Genomic DNA, 23,088 nt, shown 5'->3' with positions numbered 1-23,088 from the left:
GCAATTTCTCTATGAGAACACAACAAAATAGCAGCAGGAGTAGATCATTCAGCCCAAAGGGCCTGTCCCACTATTCAATACGATCACGGCTGATCTTGGGCTACAACTCCACTTTCCTCCTGTTCTTCATCTCCCTTGATTCCCTGAAGGAGCAAAAATCTGGGTATCCGAGCCTTAAATGTGTTCAAATAATTTCTATAAGTTCAGCTTTAATCATAATCATGATCTGTGAATCCTGCTAGCAATGGAGTGCACTATTAACTGTAGTCTCTATCTACTTTTGCTTTCCCAATTCTAATGGAAAGGGTTGAGTGAGGAGTTGCAAACCATAATATCAGGAGTTGCTTCAGATTGACCGTGGGGCAGCATGGTGGCACAGTGGTTCGCATTGTTGCCTCACAGCTGCAGAGATCTGGGTTCGATTCCTGGCTTGGGTAACTACCATGTCTGTGTGGGTTTCCTCCGGGTGCTCTAGTTTCCTCCCACACTCCAAAGATGTGCAGTTTGGCCATGCTAAATTGCTCCTTAGTGTCCTGGGATGAATAGGTTAGAGGGATGAGCAGGATAAATATGTAAGGTCACAGGGGTAGGGCCTGGGTGAGATTGTGTTTGGTGCAGACTTGAAGGGCCAAATGACCTCCTTCTGCACTGCAGGGTTCCATGATCATCAGGGTGACTGAACTAGCACCAAAACATCACCTCACGAACTTCTTTTTGTTCCCACAAAAAAAAACACTGAACTAAGCTCAGCCACCAGAATTTCTTCTTTTTGAGTCTTGCAGCCTTGAACTTTTCCATTCCACATTTATCACTCCCATGGTAATCCACAGCTCACAAGCTCCCCTCTGATTCCTGCTTTTCTAAAAACAATGTATTCCCTGATGCAATTGCTGAACTCTGAACAGAGAAACTAAATAGTGGTTTGAGGGTTCAGTTAGTTTCATCGCTGGATTATTGTACAGCATCTATTCAAGATTTCTTGGAAAAAACGTGGACTTTCCTTTGAAGGAGTTCAGCATTTGCCAGATAATATTTTCCGACAGAATTAAATGGAAGTGTTTGATTCTTAAAAGGAAGGTGATGATTTTATGCAAAGGAAAGCATTGTACTTGGGTATAATCTTTTAGTTTCTTAGAGGAACAAGATGTATTAATTTGATGAAAAATTGATAGTAAACAGAAGTTTTGCACTGTTGGCTTTTCTGATTTACCTGAAACAATGTTCGCTTGTCAATGAATGCATTCTTCATCATACCCCACCAGCCCTCAATCTTCCACAAGATATCCCCAGCTAAACTGGCTGACAACCTCAGTATTCTATCCGATCACAGCCAAGTTTCTGACCCCATGTCCTTCCCATTGAAAAGACATCAACTTCCCTATCTCAACCCATCTGTTGCTGAAACCTTCATCCGCTTTGCCATCTTGCCAACTCAAATTTTCCATTTCTGTCCTGGTCAATTCTGGACCCCGCAGATTTCAACCTTTATTAGTCAATGTCAGCGCTTCCAAATTCAAACTCTCACTCTTATATTTAAATCTTTTCATTGCCTTGCCTCCTCCCTGTTCAAGCAATCTGTTCCAGTCCACTACCATCTGCTTGAACTCTCTGTTCCTCTCTCCCACTCTGTTGTCTTACACATCTTTCCTCCCCTTCAACCTACCTTTAGGAACTGTGCCATCTAAACTCCGCGTTCTGAAATTCCTTTGTTAAACTCCTTCATCTCTCTGTCCTCTTGAAAACCAGTTTCTTTGACCAAGCTTTTGATCATCCCCCCTTATATTTTCTTCTTTGACTCTTCCTCAGGATTGAGTTCTCTTGAGTTCTAAAGAAGTGTCACATTCAACTCGAAACATTAACTCTGTTTCTCACACCACAGATGCTGCCAAACCTAAGCTGAAAATCTGTTTTGCCTGCCAAGGGAATTGTAGTGGGCAAGACAGAAAACTTGGTGGACCATTTGAAGATCCATTGAGCTCGGGCGGGAATTTTCAGTCTTGGGCACGCATGGCTGGAGAATCCCGCCCTAGTCTATGGACCTCCAACTACTGAGAAGCAGGAAAAGACACAAATCTGAGAGAAATTACAGAGAGATGCAAACATTATGCAGTAGATTTAATGAGTTAAAATTAAGATTTAAAGTTTATTTATTATAAATAAATAAATTACAAGTAGGCTTACATTAACACTACAATTAAGTTACTATGAAAATCGACTAGTCGCCATACTCCGGCAGCTGTCTGGGTACACGGAGGAAGAATTTAGCTTGGCCAATGCATCTAACCAGCACATTTTTCGGACAGTGGGAGGAAACCGGAGCACTCGGAGGAAACCCACGCAGACATGAGGAGAATGTGCAGATTCCGCACAGACAGTGACCCAAGCCAGGAAATAAACCCAGGTTCCTGAAGCTGTGAGGCAGCAATGCTAACCACTGTGCCACCAGGCCTTTTATGATCTGAATGTAAACTGAAACAGTGGCAATCTAAAGCATGAAGGGCGAACATTTGTAGATTGTGTTTAGGAAAATTTTCTACAGCAGTAGGTGTCCAGTCCAACAAGAAAGAATTCATTATTGGACATGGCTCTTGGAAATTATGTGGGCCAGGTAGATCAAGTGTCAGTAGGGGGAACATTTATGAGACAGTGATTATTATATTGTAAGATTTGTAAGGGATGATGCTAAAAAGGAAAGTGGGCAATCCAGAGTAAGAATAATTAATTCAGGGACAGACAACTTCAATGGGGCAAGAATGGAGATGGGCCAGCTGGACTGGAATGAAAGATTGGCAGGAACAACAGTAGGACTACCTTCAAAACAGAAATGATCCAGGCACAGTATAGTTTTATTAACTCAAAAGGCAAAGGTAGGGCAAACAAATCCAGAGCACCCTGGATGAAAAAAGAGATAGAAATTAAGATCAAGAAGAAAAAGATAGGTATCACATAGAAAATACAATTGAAATCCAAGCAGTCAGAGGTGACAAAGCACATTAGAGAAGCAAAGAGGGATTATGAGAAAAGACTGGCAGCCAATATAAAGGGGAATCCTGAAGTCTTTTATAGACATATAAATAGTAATGGATGGTAACAGTGGGCCGACCCAGGACCCAGAAGGGAATTTACACATGGAGGCAAGGAGCATGGCTGAGATATTAAATTAATACATTGCATTGTCTTTATCAAGGAAGCAGATGCTACCCATGATGACAGAGGAGGAAACTGTCACTAGAAGGGCTCAAAATTTATAAGAAGAAGTATTAGTTAAACTGTCGGTACTTAAAGTTCACAATGCACTGGAACCGGATGAGATGCAGCCAAGAATTTTGAAGGAAGTGAGAGTGGAAATGGCAGGGGTGTTGGCCATCATCTTCCAGTTTTTCCAAGACTCAACAGGTGCTAAAGAACTGGAAAATCGCAGGGTAATACCCTTGTTCAAAAATGGTTGTAAGGATAAGCCCAACAATTACAGTTTAACTTCAGTGGTGAGGAAGTTTCAAGGAACAATTATTCAACATCGAATTAGTCATCACATGGAAAAATATGAGTTAATTAGGAAGAGCCAGCATGGATTTCTAAAGGTAAAGCGTGTTTAACTCGAGTTCTGCTCCAGTTTTTTGAGGCGGTAACAGAAAGTGTTGATGAGAGAAACGCATTTGGTATAGTGCCACATAACAGTCATTGATTCCATTCATGCAAATAATTACAGCTCTGTGATCAGCAAGATGCACTTTCTTTCAATAGAAGGAGGTGTTGGTGATGATTCAAAATTTTAACAATTATTTTAAGGTTGATGAAACTTAGATAGTGGTTGCAGCCCTGAGCTCTCTGTTGCTGTAAGTAGTCTCACAACACCAAGTTAAAGTTCCACAGGTTTATTTGGTAGCATGAGCTTTCGGAGCGTTGCCCCTTCATCAGCTAAAGGGGCAACACTCTGAAAGCTTGTGCTACCAAATCAACCTGTTGGACTTTAACTTGGTGTTGTGACACTACTTACTGTACCTACCCCAATCCAAAGCTGGCAACTCCATATCATGACTCCCTGCTGCTGACAGAGATCCAGTTAGAAGTCTATCCTGCACAGATAATAAGGCCAAAAGAATGAATTCCTCCTGTTCCATGACATGGTCTTAAGGGCAATTGAAGGTCTCATCTTAAACCACTTGGGAGTAGATTCAGGAAAGACCAACCTCTAATGTTTCTCTAACTGAAATCCACTAGCTTAAGCGCCGTCTCGAAATAAAACCTCAGCCTTTCCTACTTGTTTTTGTCCAATGCCAGCCACCTGGCATTCTAAGACAAGGTGGTAGAAAAATCAAACCATGAAAGTTTAATAACAAAGGGGCGGCATGGTAGCACAGTGGTTAGCACTGCTGGCTCACTGTGCCAGGGACCCGGGTTCGATTCCCGCCTTGGGTCACTGTCTAGGCGGAGTCTGCATGTCCTCCTAGCGTCTGCATGAGTTTCCTCCTGATGCTCCAGTTTCCTCCCACAGTTTGAAAGATGTGCTGGTAATGTATATTAGCCATGCTAAATTCTCCCTCAGTTACCCGAACAGGCACCAGAGTGTGGCGAGTAGAGGGTTTTCACAGTAACTTCATTGCACTGTTAATGTAAGCCTACTTGTGACACTAATAAATAAACTTTAAATTAACACCGCATGCCAAAATAAGATTATGCCAGCTAACAGTCTTTAAATGTAACATTTCATTCAAATCTCAGTAGGTTATTGCTTATTAAAAAAAAATGACTTTCCAGGCACTCTTCATAACTGGTCATGATTAAATGTTCATTAATTAAACGTTTTACCAAAGTCAGGGATAGAGTATGGCATCCATATGAACTCTCAGTAACCTGTGAAACAAACCCTGATTAAACAGTATCTTTAAATTGCACAATACAGCTGAAATGTCACACCCATTTGTAAACATTTTTAAAACTACTTTTATGTGTGCCTAATTTTCGTTCTGTACCCACCTACAGCCTGGAGGTGCAAGCAACACTGTAATTAATCCAAACTGCTTTTCTCATGAACAAAGATAGGTAGATTGGCACAGAATTCAACTTTTAGCACCAACAGCATAAACCGTTTCAATTTTGCGTGCTAGACTTTTAAGATGCAACTTACATGGGATACCAGGAAGACCTTTCTCACTGGAGAAAGATAACCCTTTTGGATTAGAGTGGATCTCTTATTTGACTGGTGGATGCTGTCACATATTCACAATCTATTTGAATAAGATTTGAAAGGATTCCACAATGATTAGATTGAGAAGATCAAAAGAAAAGTTTTCATCAGCAATTGGGAAGGTTTTTTTAATTCATTCATGGGGATGTGGGTGTCGTTGGCTAGCTCTGTGTTTATTGCCCATTCCTAATTCCTCCCCAAGAAGGTGGTGAGTTCCCTTCTTGAATCTTTGCAGTCCATCTGGTACAGGTACACTCGCATTTCCATAAGGGAGGGAGTTCCAGGATTTTAACCCAGCAAGAGTGAAGCAATACATTTCCAAGTCAGGATGATGTGTGGCTTGGAGAGGTACTTCCAATAGATCCCATATGTCTGCCGCACTTTTCATTTAGATGGTAGTGATCATGGGTTTCAAAGGTGGGTTAGAATCATAGAATCATTACAATGCACAAGGAGGCCATTTGGCCCATCGAGCCTACACCAACAACAATCCCACCCAAACTTTATCTCTACTTGTCCCCTTGACATTAAGGAACAATCAATCTAACGCACACATCTTTGGACTGCAGTACAACATGTAAATGGTGCACAATGCTGTCATTGTGTACCAGCGGTGGAGAGAGTGAATATTTGTGATTGGGATGTCAATCAAGTGGATCTCTTTGTCCTGGATAGTAAAGTTAAGGTTTATTTATTAGTCACAGGTAGGTTTACATTAACACTGCAATGAAGGATAGTGTTGAGATTCTTGAGTGTCTTTGGGGCTGCACTCATCCAGGCAACTGCAGAGTATTCCCATCACCCTCCTGACTTGGCCGGCATGGTGGCACAGTGGTTAGCACTACTGCCTCACAGTGCCAGGGACCCGGGTTACATTTCTGGCTTGAGTCACTGTCTGAACAGAGTCTGCACGTTCTCCCCATGTTGCGTGGGTTTCTTCTGGGTGCTCTGGTTTCCTCTCACAGTCTGAAAGACATGCTGGTTAGGTGCATTGACCATGCTAAATTCTCCTTCACTGTACCTGAATAGATGCCAGGGTGTGGCGACTGGGGGGTTTTCGCAGTAACTTCATTGCAGTGTTAATATAAGTTTACTTGTGACACTATAAATAAATTTTAAAAATGTGCCATATAGATACAGATGGTGGACAAGCTGTGGAGAGTCAGCAGGTGATTTACTTGCCACAGGATTCTGAGATTCTGATCTGCTCTTGTAGCTGCAGTATTTATATGGCTGATCCAGTTCAGTTTCTAGTCAATGGTAACCCCCAGGATATTTTTATTCATTCATGACACATGGATGTCGCTAGTGGCCAGCATTTATTGTCCATCCCTATTTGCCTTTTAGAAGATGCTGATGAGCAACTGAGTTGAGAATCATCCACATTGCTGTGGCTCTGGAGTCACATGTTGGTCAAGACCAGTAAGGCTGACAGATTTCCTTTCCTGAAGGACATTAGTGAACCAGATAGATTTTTATAATAATTGACAATGGTTTCATGGTCATCAGTAGATTCTTAATTCCAATTTCTTTTTCATTGACTTCAAATTCCACCATCTGCTGTGGTGGGATTCAAACCCAGGTCCTCAGAACATGAACTGAGTTTCTGGGTAAATAGTTTAGTGATAATACCATTAGGTCATTGCATTTCCCGACCGAGAAATGCTCTGCTTTGGGTTTTTCTGAAAACTCTTGGATATCAAAAGGAATGGAGGAGGCATAAATAAACTCTCCATTTCAGGAAATTCTTTGGCCAACAAGAACTGCCATTCCTGTAATGAAATCTGTGATCTTTGTTCTGAGATGTTACCTTGAAACCATTCATTATATTTTCCCCATCTGCTGCAGATAATGAGTAGTTTGCTAAAGAGTTCATTTGTGAAACTATCTTGCTGCTGAAAAATCTCGTGTCCCATCTGTACTGCTGAACAAAGAGAAGCCATGATGTGGAGATGCCCGTGTTGGACTGGGGTCGGCACAATAAGAAATCTATTTGGAATCACGAGCTTTCGGAGCGCTGCTCCTTCATCAGGTGAGTGGAGAGGTAGGTTTCACAAACACAACATATATAGACAGAGACATAATTGCAAGATAATATAAGAACATAAGAACATAAGAAATAGGAGCAGGAATAGGCCATCTAGCCCTTCGAGCCTGCCCCGCCATTCAATAAGATCATGGCTGATCTGTCGTGGCTCAGTTCCACTTTCCCGCCCTCTCCCCATAACCCTTAATCCCCTCGCTTATCAAAAACCCATCAACCCGCGTCTTAAAAATATTTAGCGAGGCAGCCTCCACCACTTCAACGGGCAGAGAATTCCAGAGATTCACCACCCTTTGAGTGAAGAAGTTCCTCCTCAACTCTGTTCTAAACTGCCCCCCCCCCTTTATCTTGAGGCTGTGCCCCCTAGTCCTACTGTCCTTTCTGAGCGGGAAGAGTCTCTCCACCTCTATCCTATCCATCCCATTCATCATCTTATATGTCTCAATGAGATCTCCCCTCATTCTTCTAAACTCTAACGAGTACAAGCCTAGTTTATTCAGCCTCTCCTCATAGCTCAACCCCCTCAACTCCGGTATCAGCCTAGTAAACCTCCTCTGCACTCCCTCCAAGGCCAAAATATCCTTGCATAAGTGCGGTGCCCAAAACTGCACACAGTACTCCAGCTGCGGCCTCACCAATGCCCTATACAGCTGCAGCAAGACCTCCCTACTTTTATATTCAATCCCCCTCACTATGAAGGCCAGCATCCCATTAGCCTTCCTGACCACCTGCTGCACCTGCAGGCTGGGTTTTTGCGACTCATGCACAAGGACCCCGAGGTCCCTCTGCACCGTCGCCTGCTGCAGTTTTTCGCCACGTAAGTAATAGTCCTTCCTACCATTATTCCTATCAAAGTGGACCACCTCACACTTGCCGACATTAAATTCCATTTGCCAGTTCCTGGCCCATTCGCCCAGCCTATCTAGATCCTTCTGCAGACACTCCACACCCTCTGCGCAATTTGCCGTTCCACCAATCTTGGAATCATCAGCAAATTTCGTCACCATACAGTCGGTTCCCTCCTCCAGATCATCTATATAAATGGTAAATAGCTGAGGCCCCAGCACCGACGCCTGGGGCACTCCACTAGTCACCAACCACCAATCCGAATAGCACCCATTAACCCCCACTCTCTGCCTCGGTTGGAATGGTTGGAATAATAATGGTTGGAATGTGAGTCTTTACAGGTAATTAAGTACAGGTACAGGCAGTGAAAGTGGAGAGAGGGATAATCATACATTAAAAGGATGTGAATTGTCTCAAGCCAGGATAGTTAGTAAGATTTTGCTAACTATCTTAGCAAAGATAGTTAGCCAAATGGTAGGGGGGGGGGGGGGGGTTTAAATGAAGTGTGACATGAACTCAAGATCTTGGTTGAGGCCGTCCTCATGCATGCGGGGCTTGGCTATCAGTTTCTGGTCAGCGATTCTGCATTGTCGTGTGTCTTGAAGGCTAGCTTGGAGAACGCTTACCCGAAGATCAGAGGCTGAATACCCTTGACCGTTGAAGTGTTCCCTGACAGGAAGGGAACATTCTTGCCTGACGATTGTCACGCGGTGTCCATTCATCCATTGTTGTAGTGTCTGCATGGTCTCGCTGCTGTACCATGCCTCAGGACATTCTTTCCTACAGTGTATGCGATAGACAATGTTGGCTGAGTCACATGAGTATGTACTGTGTATCTGGTGGGTGTTCTCACGTGTGATGGTGGTATCCGTGTCAGTGATCCGGCACTTCTTGCCATGGCAGAGTTGTGCGGTGTCGTAGTCACTGTTCTCCTGAAGGCTGGGTAGTTTGCTGTGAACAATGGTCTGTTTGAGAGTGCACGGTTGTTTGAAGGCAAGTTGTAGGGGTATGGGGATAACCTTGGCAAGACATTTGTCTTCATCGATGTTCAAGGGTCCAAAGAAGATGTTGTCATTTCTCTGCTCCGGGGAAGTGCTGAACAAAGGGAACGCTAAGCTTTTCTGAATATCAGTTTCTCACATATATATGTTGTCAAGTTATAGTTGGCAGAAATTAGAGTTACTTTGCATATTCATACTCCGTCCTCATTTTGTGCTTTTGCAAATTTAAATCATTACCACCTAAATTCCCCTGACTCCAGCTCTCCCCAGATTCACTTCCCCGTCCTCACTCAATCCCAATCCGTACATTATCTTCCTGACCCCCGTCCTAGAGAATATTTCTGAGTCAACAAGTGAAGTGTAAATGTGAATTCTTTTCTCTAACATATGTTAAATCGTTAAAAAAAGCAGTTAGCTTAATGGATAAAAGCAAATTACTGCAGATGCTGGAATCTGAAACCAAAAGAGAGAATGCTGGATAATCTCAGCAAGTCTGGCAGCATCAGTGAGGAGAGAAAAGAGCTGAAGTTTCAAGTCCAGATGACCCTTTGTCAAAGCTTAATGGCTACATGAATCAAACAATTCTGTTGGATATTGCTATTCTTAATACTTCAGTCCTTGTATAGGTTTTATTTAATTTGCAATATTTGTGCAGAGTAAACATATGTGCGCTGAATTTGAAATACCACATAATGAAGCAAGTAAGGAATGATAGTCACATACAATGTTTATAAGTATATGGATCATATTTGTATATTTATTGAAATTATCTTATTTCAGATCTAAGTATTGGTGATAAAATATATAGCAACAACAAAAATCCCTATTTTAAGTATCTTAAGAGAATTCTCTATTACCCAAACGTATATGGGATTATCAGAATTTAACTGCAAGACTATTATAAGATTAAAATAACGTTAAGCAAGGTTTTTTTCTTTACTATACATCTAGGCAGAGGCGAGATTCTCCCAGCCTCCTGTGTCTCAGCAATGGGAAGCCATTCGCTGGCTTCGTGGGTCCCACAGTTACCACTGGATTTTCTAGTTGGAGCCATCCCACGCCACTAGGGAGCCTGTGGCAGGGATGCGCTGCCGGTAGGACCGGAGAATCCTGCTAGCATGAACGACCAATGAATTTATCTCACATTGGATGCAAAATGTGTGTGTCAGAGTAGGCCATTGCGCTTTGACAAAAGGAGCAATGATCAAGAACCAGGTACAACAGGGGCAAAAGATAGTAGGACTGATTTTTCTTCCATGTCCCTGTTGCCCAAGCATGAACTGTGCAACTGTTCTTATATGAATAGGTGAGTCACAGAAGATTCAAGCAAAAGCTTATATTGTATGCATATAGTTTTATTTACAGTGCGAGCCAATGAAACATGAAATTAAAATACAGTAATAACCTATGCTTAGCCTTACCACTATAATTGTAAGCGATGTCTTTAAATAAACTTAATAAGAAAGAACTATTAGTATGATCACTGGCTCATGGTTAGTCAGCCTTATCTTAATCAGTATAACTTTGGACAATACCTGTCTCAAAAGTTAGCTTGTTTTTAAAAATGTTTTAATCCATTCTTAAAGTTACAAAGCCAATGATCAGAATGGACTGAGCAAACCCAACTCCATTCCTCATTTGCTCCAAAAGCCAAATTCAAATTCCAATTGAATCCAATTCAAGATCCCCACAAAAGAGACAAACAAATTCCAAGTCACAGAATTGCATCCCACCTTGGGCTTGATCTGATGCTTAAAGTTAAAAGTTTATTTATTCGCCACAAGTAGGCTTACATTAACACTGCAATGAAGCTACTGTGAAAGACTCAGTTGTGCAGACTTAGCTGGATCACCATTGACAGTGCAGGCATAGTTATTTTTCACCCACTTAATGGTTTATTGCTGCTTTCCTGTCGATGGTGGTTCACCCATGGATTCTAGCAATTGTAGATATTCTCAAAGAGAATATCAACTGTAACAGTTGAGCAGTTGTTGGAAACGTTCTTTCCAGCACTGACAGATGACACTGTCATGCTTAAGAAGGGGCAGCATGGTGGTACAGTGATAAGCATTGCTGCCTCACAGCGCCAGAGACCTGGGTTTGATTCCCAGCTTGGGTCACTGTCTGTGCGGAGTCTGCACATTCTCCTAGTGTTTGCCTGGGTTTCCTCCAGGTGCTCTGGTTTCCATCCACATTCCAAAGATGTGCAGGTTAGGTGGATTGGCCATGCTAAATTGCCCTATTGTGCTCAATATGCGTTGGTTTGGGAGATTAGCTGGGTAAATACGTGGGATTTCAGGGATAGGCTCTGGATAAGATGAGTTGGTGCGGTCTCATTCTGCAGCGTGAGGATTCTATGATTAACTTTTATGATTAAGAGAAACACCATTCTGTCAGCAAAGCGGATTTTATCCATATGACCTTGGTCTATAAGTGGTCCTCCCTGGTAACTCTGAAAAAGTTTTACTTCTCGTGATGGTCAACAAAGCGTTGAATCACTTGGGATTTTCCCTTCTCACCAAATATCCTTTATCTCCTGGATTTGTCTTCAAGAGTCAGTCTTGAGCTATTGCAATGCTGCCTTCTTGACTTGCAACTCGGGCTGTTCTGCCAGGTAAAGAGGCTTGCTTGTTTTTGTTCTGGGAGGGGAGGGTCACAGATTTCAGTACAATTCCTGTCAGACCAGTCCTGGTGACGATTATAGAATTATAGAAATTCCATCTTAGGTAACAATCAGAACACGTGGTTGATATCAGCGGCTTCAGCTCATTATTCTAAATTTATGGCTGTTGAATGACTGAAGAGGTTTCACTGAAGAAATTTTCTCAACACCAGTTTCACTGGTTGATTTCTGATGCTCGATGGAAAGAAGACAGGAGCAGAACATCTAATCTTGGTGGAAGGAGGTCGAGGACACAAGGAAAGAAATAGAAACAAAAAAACATAGAAACTAGAAACAGGAGAAGGCTATCTGGCCCTTCGACCCTGCTCTGCCATTCATTATGATTATGGCTGATCATCAAATTCAATATCCTGATTCCCCCTTCCTTAATGAAAGGAGTAAATGACTTCGAAAAAACACTCAGCAGTCAAGAGGGAGAAACAGTTTAAAGAGAACATAAGAACATAAGAAATAGGAGCAGGAGTAGGCCATCTAGCCCTTCGAGCCTGCCCCGCCATTCAATAAGATCATGGCTGATCTGTCGTGGCTCAGTTCCACATTCCCGCCCTCTCCCCATAACCCTTAATCCCCTCGCTTATCAAAAACCCATCAACCCGCGTCTTAAAATATTTAGCGAGGCAGCCTCCACCACCTCAACGGGCAGAGAATTCCAGAGATTCACCACCCTTTGAGTGAAGAAGTTCCTCCTCAACTCCGTTCTAAACCGCCCCCCCTTTATCTTGAGGCTGTTCCCCCTAGTCCTACTGTCCTTTCTGAGTGAGAAGAGTCTCTCCACCTCTATCCCATCCATCCCATTCATCATCTTATATGTCTCAATGAGATCTCCTCTCATTCTTCGAAACTCTAACGAGTACAAGCCTAGTTTATTCAGCCTCTTCTCATAGCTCAACCCCCTCAACTCTGGTATCAGCCTAGTAAACCTCCTCTGCACTCCCTCCAAGGCCAAAATATCCTTGCGTAAGTACGGCTGCTGCACCTGCAGGCGGGGCTTTTGCGACTCATGCACAAGGACCCCGAGGTCCCTCTACACCGTCACCTGCTGCAGTTTTTCGCCACATAAATAATAGTCCTTTCTACCATTATTCCTACCAAAGTGGACCACCTCACACTTGCCAACATTAAATTCCATTTGCCATTCGCCCAGCCTATCTAGATCCTTCTGCAGACTCTCCACACCCTCCGCGCAATTTGCCGTTCCACCAATCTTGGTGTCATCAGCAAATTTCGACACCATACACTCGGTTCCCTCCTCCAGATCATCTATATAAATGGTAAATAGCTGAGGCCCCAGCACCAACCCCTGGGGCACTCCACTAGTCACCAACCGCCAATCCAAATAGCACCCATTAACCCCCAAAGAAAGGGTTTACACAAATGTGATCAACAGCAGAGACTCTGACTGGGAGAAACAAGAACAACAACAAAATGATACAAAAAAAGCAATACGTATTGAGAATACAGGGAGAAACTTGAGGACTATTGAAGATAACACTAAAAGCTGTTACAAGTATATTAAAAGAAAGAAGATGGCCAAGTGTAATGTGGGGCCTGTAAAGACAAACATGTGGTATTGTAAATAAAAATAATTGAATAATAGAGCTACGCAATAATTACTTTGTCTTGGTCTTCACAGCATAGGAAGCAGACACCATATTAGATATGAACAAAACTGAAATTAAATCAAGGGGAGGAGCTTAAAGGAAGTAAACTCACGGTAATGGAGGGAAAAGAGACTGGAAATTGACAAATCTCCAGGGCCCAATGGCCCTGTTCCAGGATAGTAAAAGAAATAATGCAAATGCTTTAGTCATAATCTTTCAAAACTCTCCCATTTAGGAATTGTCCCCTTTGCATCAGAAAATTGCTGGTGTTGTTCCATTACTGAAAAAGGGTGGGAAACAGGAGATTGTAAATCTGTGAATCAAACAAATGTTATGGTTAAGTTACTGGAATTGGGTATTCAGGGTAAAGTGACGAGTACTTGGACGAATATGATCTGCTCAGAGAGACTAAGCATGGATTTGTAAAGGGCAATATCATATTTAGCAAGCCTAATTGACTTTTTTTGAGGAGGTTATTTATGTGGGTAGATAAGGGAGTGATTACTGATGTTATTAGCCACAGCAAAAAACAGAAAATGCTTAAAAATCTCAGCAGGTGTGGCAGCATCTGTGAAGAGAGAATAGAGCCAATGTTTCGAGTCTAGATGACCCATCATCAGTTATTAGTCATTAATATGGGCTTCCAGAAGACATTTGAGAGATTTCACCTCAGCCAATGTTGACAAAAATATGAGTGCTTGGAATTGGAAGTCACCAATTGGTATGACTGAGTTGACTCATAGAATCCCTACAGCGCAGAAGAGCCATTCAGCCCATCTAGTCTGTGTTGACTCACTGAAAGAATATCTTACCAAGGCCCATTCCCCTACTCTAAGCCTGTAACCCCACGCATTTCCCATAGCTAATCCATCCAACCTACAAATCTTGGCCAATCCACCTAACCTGCACATCTGCGAACTGTAGGAGAAAACTGAAGCGTGTAGGAAACCCATGGAGACACAGGGAGAATGTGTAAACTGCCCACAGACAGTGACCCAAGGTTGGAATTGATCCCGGGTCCCTGGAGCTGTGAGGCAGCAGTGGTAACCACTGTGCTACCATGCTGCCCAGTTGGTTAGGAGGTAGGAGACGGAGAAATGGATAATGAGCATGTACTTCAGCAAAATGTGGAAACTTTACATGATACTGAATCTCCCCTTTTTATGTATCAAGTATTTACCTGAAGGAAGAGAGAGAGAGAGTGTCATATAACAAAATTTTCTGAAGACTTGAAACACAGTGTACTTTGGAGCAGGAAGTTGCAAAGGAATATTAAAGAGATTAAATGAATGGTGGAGGGAGTTGGATGTTGGAAAGTAAGGTCACTGGTTTTGGACCTAAGAAAGATAGATCAGCATATTTTCTAAATGTTAAGAAGTTCCGCACTGTGGAGGAGTAGAGATTTAGGGGCCTGTGTACAGGAATCATTAAAAAAACCATTGAACTGGCACAAAAAATAATTAAAATGGAATGTTAGCTGTTACCTCATGAGGGTTGGAATGCCAAGAGGTGAAAAGTTATGATACAGTTGTACAAAGTTGTAGTTCGACCACATCTGAAGCACTGCATTCAGTTCTGGGCACCTCAGGAAATATATATTGACCTTGGATGGGGTGTGGTGCAGATCCACCAGAGTAAAAGGGTTAACTTATGAGGCCAGTCTACATAGACTAGGTTTGTCTTACCTTGAGTGTAGAAGATGAGGAGTGATCTGCTTTTAAGTGTTCAAGATAATTAAATAATTTGGGATGGTAGGTAGAGAAACTATTTCCTCTCATGGTACGAAGGGACTAACCCCGAAAGCTAGTGAGTTTACTATCAAATAAATTGGTTGGACTTAAACTTGGTGTGGTCAGACTTTTTACTGTGTTTACCCCAGTCCAACGCCGGCATATCCACATCTGTGGGAGGAAACCAGAGCACCCGGAGGGGACCCACACGGACACAGGGAGAACGTGCAAACTCCACACAGAAAGTGACACCAGGCTGGAATTGAATCTGGGTCCCTGACACTGACAGGCAGCAGTGCTAATCACTGTGCCACGGTGCTGCCAGAAGAGAGATCAGGGTCGGCGGCAGGATGGAGATCAGAGTCATGGGAAATTGAAGTTTTGTGGAGGGTACCATCAAAGTTGTGGTTCATGCAGGGTAATTGGAGCCAGGGTTTGGGCAGGTGAGTGGTTGAGGCAGGGTGGGGGATTAGGGGGAGGATCTGAAGGTGTTCATTCGCAAGAGCTGGATGAAGCTGATAAATTGGATCCCACAGTTAAATATTTAAGTCCTTACCTCCTTTGAGCTGCCAGGTGTGCCTGGCTGGCCAGGGTTAGATTTCAAATATGAGGAGTGCAGCCCCTCATTTTAATGTTTAAGTGTCCAGCTAGCACCCTGAGAACAGTGGTTTTCTGCAATTTCAACCTCCCACTTCCCACCCTCCTCCACCCCTGGCTTCCTATCACGATTCTGCTGAAACTGGAACATGGTTCGGTTTTATTGACATTTTCACATCCCGTTCAAGCCCCGCTGCGGTTGCCAGCGAGAATGAAGAATTTGGCACTCAGCCAAATCACCACTCACTGCAACAGGACAGAATAATCCCAGCAGCGGGCGAGGTAGGAGAATTCCAGCCTCCAGCTTAATACTTATATCGTCTGAACATAAGGTGTATTAGAACACAAGAATGTGGCAAAACACACATTTGCAATCTTATTTAAGAGGATTAAATTCATACCAATACTGAAACAATATTCCAAAGGAACAAAAAATAGAAAGAAGCAGCTTAAATGCATCAGTTTTCTCACCTCTTCTTGGGCTCTCATGGTTAAAAAGGATGCCATTGACAGCAAAAAGGTTGTAAGCCTCTCTGAAGTTCACCACTATCCAGTAGGCATAAAGCTTGGCTGCCCCTGTAGAATAAACAACAGCCACACGTCAGCAATGTAAATTTCTAATATAGATGAAAAATCAGTCGCAATCTGATCATTCACTGCCAACAGATCAGCTAGTAACAGATTACCTGATTCAAATACAAATGGGAAGAGTCTACTGGAAGTAATAAGGTTTCATTATGTTCCATTACTTACTTTCGTAGAATCCCTACAGTGCAGTAAGGGGCCATTCAACTCATCGAGCATGCACCAACCCAGCCAGCCCATCTCCCTGCAACCCCACATATTTATCCTGTTAATCCCCCTAGTTACATGTTCTGGGACACAAAGGCCAAAATGTTACCGTCCTGCCCACCATGGGAATTGAAGCAAGCGAGGGATGGACCATATCTGTTGACCTCAGGTGGGTTTCGGGATGAGCAAGTCCATAGAAGTTTGCCCTACGGGGCAATTCACCATGGCCAATCAACCTAACTCGCACATCTTTGGACAGTGGGAGAAACTGAAGCACCCAGAGGAAAGCCATGCAGACACGGGAAGAACGTGCAAACTCCACACAGACAGTGATCCAAGCCAAGAATTGAACCTGAGTCTCTATTGCTGTGAGGCAGCAATGCTAATCACTGTGCCACCATGTCACCCCCTTTCACTTCCCCAATTTTCTTGCTATCTTACTTGGGGGCTTCTATGTTGCTGGAACACAGATCCGAGGGCCCCAGCATATGCTGGTACAATGCACAAATGGCAATACCCACACACAAGCCTTGATGGCAAATGCCAGCAGGCTATCCAGCTGCAGGAAGCATCACAGCTGAACCTAGTTTGGTCATTGTTCAAGGGCCATATGTTTGATTTGATTTATTATTGTCACATGTACTAGTATACAATGAAAAATACTATTTCTTGCATGCTATACCGACAAAGCATACCATTCATAGAGAAGGAAAGGAGAAGGTGCAAAATATAGTGTTACCGCCATAGCTAGGATGTAGAGAAAAGTCAACTTAATATGAAATAGGTCCAATCAAAAGTCTGATTGCAGCTGGGAAAATGCTATCTTGAGTCAGTTGGGACAAAGCCTCAGACTTTTGTATCTTTTTCCCAACAAAAGAAGGTGAAAGAGAGTACGTCCAGAGTATGTGGGATCCTGGATTATGGTGGCTGCTTTTCTGAGACAGCGGGAAGTGTAGACAAAGTCATTGAGTGGGAGGCTGGTTTGAGTGATGGACTGGGTTCCATTCACAAATCTTTGTAGTTTCTTGCAGTCTTAGACAGAGCAGGAGCCCATACCAAGCTGATATGTGGCCACTTTCAGCATGAGTCAGGAGTCACCAATCAGAAACAGGATCGCTTGCTAACTTCGCAGTTTTTAACTTAGGTAGACAAAAGCTAATTGCAGTATCTTTATGACTAAGCAGCTGAGATCCGCAAACAAGGGTACCTGAAAGGGGTTGGTCTGGGGGCATTGGAGGGCCTTTGTAGGGGTGGTTAGCAGGGTGCTGTGTAGGGTTCTCTGGATGTCAGAGCACCTTTGCCAGTATCTTTATGTCCCCATTCCAATAAGAATTGTAAGTGTGGGTGAATTGCAAACTGAGGTCAAGGGGCGACCTGATAGAAGTCTACAAGAGTATGAGAGGCACGGACAGCATGGATAGTCAGAAGCTCTTTCCAAAGATTGGAGGAGTCAATTACGAGGGAGCACAGGTTTAAGATGCAAGGGGCAAGGTTTAAAGGAAATGTATGAGGCAGATTTTTTACAGTAAGAAGTCTCACAACACCAGGTTAAAGTCCAACAGGTTTATTTGGTAGTAAATGCCATTAGCTTTCGGAGAGTTTCTCCTTCGTCAGATGAGTGGGGAGTTCTCAAACATTTTTTAAACAGAGGATGGTGGGTGCCTGGAACTCGTTGCCGGGGGAGGCAGTGGAAGCAGATACGAAAGTAACTTTTAAGGGGCATTTTGACAAATACGTGCATAGGATGGGAATGCAGGGATATGGTCTCCAGAAGGGTAGGGGGTTTTAGTTATGGTCGGATAGCACAGTCGGTACAGGCTTGGAAGGCCAAAGGGCCTGTTCCTGCGCTGTAATTTTCTTTGTTCTTTGAATCGCACCAAACTAGCCAGTGGGAAACTTCTAACTTTCCTGCTGGGGACAACCTCTTGAAGTTTTTTGGACAATTGCGCCCAATAACTTTAGAAGGTCAGGAAATTGGAAAGAACATAATAAAAAAAACAGCCAGCAGGTGGTACAGCAGTTGGCACAGCTGCCTCACAGCGCCAGTAACCCGGGTTCAATTCCGGCCTTCGGTTACTTTCTGTGCAGAGTTTGCAGATTCTCCCTGTGACTGCATGGCTTCCTTCGGGTGCTCCGGTTTCTTCTTATACTCCAAAGATGTGTGGTTAGGTCGATTGGACATGCTAAATTGCTTCTTAGTGTTCAAAGATACGTAGGTTAGAAAGATGAGCAGGAGTTGGGTCTGGATAAGATGCTCTGTCAGAGAGTTGATGTAGACTTGATGGGCCAAATGGCCTCCTTCTGTGATTCTAGGGATTCTATGATTCTATTCTTAAAATAGGAGTTAAAATAGGAGTTAAAATCCATAACTATGTCAAAGGGTCATCTTGACTCGAGAGATCAGCTCTTTTCTCGCCTTACAGATGCTGCCAGACCTGCTGAGATTTTCCAGTATTTTCTCTTTTGGTTTCAGATTCCAGCATCTGCAGTAATTTGCTTTTATAAATCCATAACTTACATTCTGATAAATTTTCACACACACATTAATTAGCAAGAGGATCACAATTTAGAAACCAAAAAGCAATGAATCTGATTATTTTCTAAATTTTTCCATATTTAAAATCTAGATCACATTTTAAATGCTATAAACTGGACATTTGAAATGGACAGCTTTAACAAAAAATACAATTGAGCAATAAAGCTCCCATTCCTTTGGGTATACCTGAAAATTAGTTCTGTTTGGTAAGTTATAAAGCATATCTGTCACCCAGTCTAGATACTTTCTTCATTCTTTACCTTCCATTCAAATGACCTTCAACTAAAAGGTTGAACACAATGCACACAAATCCACGATAGTACTTACCATATGGTGACCGAGGGTAGAAAGGGGTGGTCTCCTTCTGTGGGATTTCCTGCACTTTGCCAAACAGCTCACTGGTGGAGGCTTGATAGAACTTCACTGTATTTACAAGACCACAGGTTTTAATGGCATCCAGAAGTCTCAGGGTACCAACACCATCAACATCTGCAGTGTACTCTGCTAGGTCAAAGGAGATCTAAAGGAAATGCAAAAATAAAGGCTTATTCACAGGCAGCAGAGAGATGGATTGCAAAAGATGTCTTCGTTACAAGGGATATGGGGCTTTTTTTTTAAAGATAATCTGAGTGAATCTGACAACGTTAAGATCAAGCAAAATCTATTGAATCAGTCAAAGCAGCAATAAAATCAAATGTGCATCAGTAAGATCAAATAAAATCATCCTTTATTGTCAGTGGTTTTGCTCAAGTCAGAATGTTAGAGGTTCCTAAGCCCATTCCAAAACTTAAGTGTATGGTACTTAAGGGGTCAGCTTTTAGATGAGATGTTAAACTGAGACCCCATTTGTCCTTTCAGGTGGATATACAAGATCAAGGCTGGAATTCTCCAAATATGCATGTTCCGCTGTGGCAGCCAGCAAGGACAGAGAATTAGGTGCTCTTTTCAATCACTGCAGCTGGACCGGAGAGTCCCGCCGGCGTGATCGGCCAGAGAATCCTGGCCCATGTCACCAACTGATAAAAAAGCAAGGGAGTTTTCCCAATGTCCTACTGGCATGTACCCCTCAATAACCACCAACAAATACAAATTGATTACTTATCTTACTGGCCTTTGTAGGGCCATGCTGTGTACAAGTTAGGTTGCTGTAACTCCCTACAAAATGCTGGTGAAAATATTTCAGAAGTAATTCACTGGATGTAAGTGTTTCCAGAGGATGTGAAAGGCATGATGCAAATGCAACTTCTTTATTTTTCCTTACTATATTGTATGTGAACGTACCAATCCATAATCAACAAGTTACATTTATCTATGCCTTTAGTGTTCTAAAAGTTCCACAAAGTTCCTCCTAAATTGTACATGTATTGGTCAGAGTGATGAATAAGACCAAAGTTCAATATTATTTTAAAAGTAAGCTTAAATTTCAGAGCTACAGGGCTGAAATGAACCATGAAACCTGCTTTTTTTGCAAAATAGAATGTAATTTCCATAAATCCAAAAGATATTCCATCAGCAATTATTCATAAAGAAGACGGTCCTCATCTGGGGACAGGGACAAGGAGGAGACGGTAAATAAACTAATTAGGAAAGAAAGCCCACACAGATGCAGAGAGACAGATGCCGAGAGATTTCCCCTGGTTCATTCTCATGGGCCTCGTATTGACTGGCTGTAGATCACTCCAGACACAGGAGTGGAAGCAGGATCCATGCTGGCTCAGCTACAAAACAGTGAGCGCAGGGTCTGTTTCCAGATTGGGTGGCGATCACATCATGCAAAAGGCAGGCACAGCAAGGAATTCCCTATTGGAGTGATTTCCTGGATTGGTCAGGGGGAGGAATTTCCCAGTTTCTTTTCCCTGAAATGGGCCTGGGTTTTTCTCTGTTCTTCTCCCAGATGACCTCATGCTTTCTAGGAATATGATGAAAAGTGAACATATTGTGATACACTGAGCAGTCTGATTGCATAGGAGGGGCTTACTGGTCCACGGAGACTTATTGGGTGGGATTTTCTGGCCATGCTTGCCCAAAAACCAGAAAATCCAACCCAAGGTCAATGGACTTTTGCATAGTCCTGTCCCACCCGGGATGGGGCAGGACAGCAAAATTCCCCCATGGTGTCCATCATAATTTGAATTTGTATGCTCATAAAACATCAGCATTTTGCATTCACTACATACAGAAAATTCAAACTGAGAATAATGCGTGGAAGGAACATAAAGAAGAAAAGTAAAATGCATTAAAAATTCCTCAAAAATCAAAAAGCCGGAGCTTTTACGGTGTACATACCTTTGCTGAGAGATAGCACTATCACAATCAACATCTACATTATCTTAACAAGTAAAACAAAATATAGATATGCAATAGACTGGCTTTGTTTACTTTAACATCCACTTAACTTTTATGAATTTGGATTTCTTATTTTAAATGCATTAATATGTCAACCTAATCCCCTAGAACTCATTTTTGTTGAGAGCTAAAATTACTGCCATAGTCTAAGTCCTCCATTAAGGCTATAATGACAGACACAGAATTTACAATCCACTATCTATTTGGCTAACCATTTGTCCTCAAGCTAGATAACTTTTTTTTCCCCCCAGTCTGAAACAGGGTATTCAATCTTAGTTCTTTTTTAGGAAGTGGCGGAGGCACCAATGAGCTTTGCCGCCACGTATAGGCATCAGCAGTCAGCAAATGGCTTGCAAGGGTTAGCACCTATTCTCTCTGTCGACCCACACTTTTATTAGACTTCATTAGTGGAATGCACAGATCAACAGATAAGGAAATGAAACAGAGCGCTGTGAGAGATAAAACTACACTTGAGAATCAGACTGTCCATAAAACTATGTCAGGAAAGTACACCCTCCTCATCATTCCCCCTTATCTCTCAACCATTCATTATTAATTTGATGGAGTGGGGGAGCTGTCAAGACTCTGTGGCACTCGCTGTTTATCTTTCATTACAATCTTCAACCTACTGTTCACAATTTCTGCAGTTTCGAAATGACACAAAAGCTACCAGTCAGGACTTTATGGTTTTGCACTGAAGATCACAGGCTGCCTGAATGCATACTGACCAAAGGTATGGGGTTGCGAGAAGACAAAATGAACCTTCTAGTTGTGAAATGTTGTGATTTTTATGATTAGTGACACTATTGTAACTTTAAAGTTTGGCTAGGAGGTAAAATTCAAGCTGTGCCCAAAGCTTTTAACTAAAATCAAAAGCACAGACACTTGAGAGCAGCAGTGCTGAGATGTAAATGGATATCCAATTCATGTTTCTTTATATGCATCATGGGAGTTGAAGACTCAGTGTAAAATGTGGGAGGTGAACAACTCTGGCTTTCTAACATTTGTTTCATCTTATTCCCACAGAAAAAAAAGGAACAAAGAAGCACAACGTCAATAAAAAGTTAATCGCACATTAACGTAACTATTTTAGCATTTGACTACAGGGAATTATCTTTTAAATCACATCTGAATTGTGTTTGTCATACAACTCAAGACAAATATTCTGACTTAGTTAACATATCATCTATCTTTCTCAGTTAGAAGCAGCCCAATTAGCTACTAGGAAAAGCCTATTACAATAAATTCAACTTTTTTTATGTTTTCTAACAACAACTGATATGATATAGGACATGATGCCTAACTATGGTACATATCATTAACTGTTTCAAGCTAGCTGATGCTCAATGAAGCTCTTCTAAGGGAATACCACCCGAGCTTGTTCATATTGGTATTACTGAAAGCAATGCTTCAGTACAGTGGTCTGGAGCCATATAGGATACAGCCACACAGTTTTTACTTCACCCGCCCACCAGAAAATGCTGAAATGGGCTCGGTCACCCGTTTCATACATTGCATTGTTTTATTTTCAGTTGAAGCTACTGCAAAGTAAAATCAGGCGAAGTATAGAATGGGTGGCCAGTCAAGTCCCTGCACTTCTCTAATAGGGTGGGTTAGGTTACAATTAGCAATCATGCTGTTTACATTGATAATTTCTGATTTGAAAGCCCAAAGTTTTGATTTGATTTGATTTATTATTGTCAGATGTATTAGGATACAGTGAA

The 23,088-nt window shown here is 42.3% G+C and overlaps 1 protein-coding gene across 1 annotated transcript in view; it reads right to left on the bottom strand.

The window, feature by feature from the left end:
* Positions 1-23,088, bottom strand: part of gmds (GDP-mannose 4,6-dehydratase) — a 544,463-nt gene that overhangs the window by 336,514 nt on the left and 184,861 nt on the right. Inside the window, exons 5-6 of the mRNA XM_080202776.1 lie at positions 19,346-19,538; positions 16,162-16,266 (exon numbers count right to left, since the gene is read on the bottom strand). Of these exons, the coding sequence (XP_080058902.1) occupies positions 16,162-16,266; positions 19,346-19,538 (298 nt within the window). The remainder of the gene's footprint in view (positions 1-16,161; positions 16,267-19,345; positions 19,539-23,088) is intronic.

Source organism: Carcharhinus amblyrhynchos, chromosome 2, assembly GCF_965287045.1.
Source record: "Carcharhinus amblyrhynchos chromosome 2, sCarAmb.v2.hapA, whole genome shotgun sequence".
In the NCBI taxonomy this organism is placed as follows: Eukaryota; Metazoa; Chordata; class Chondrichthyes; order Carcharhiniformes; family Carcharhinidae; genus Carcharhinus; species Carcharhinus amblyrhynchos.
This window is presented reverse-complemented; position numbering and strand designations above follow the sequence as displayed.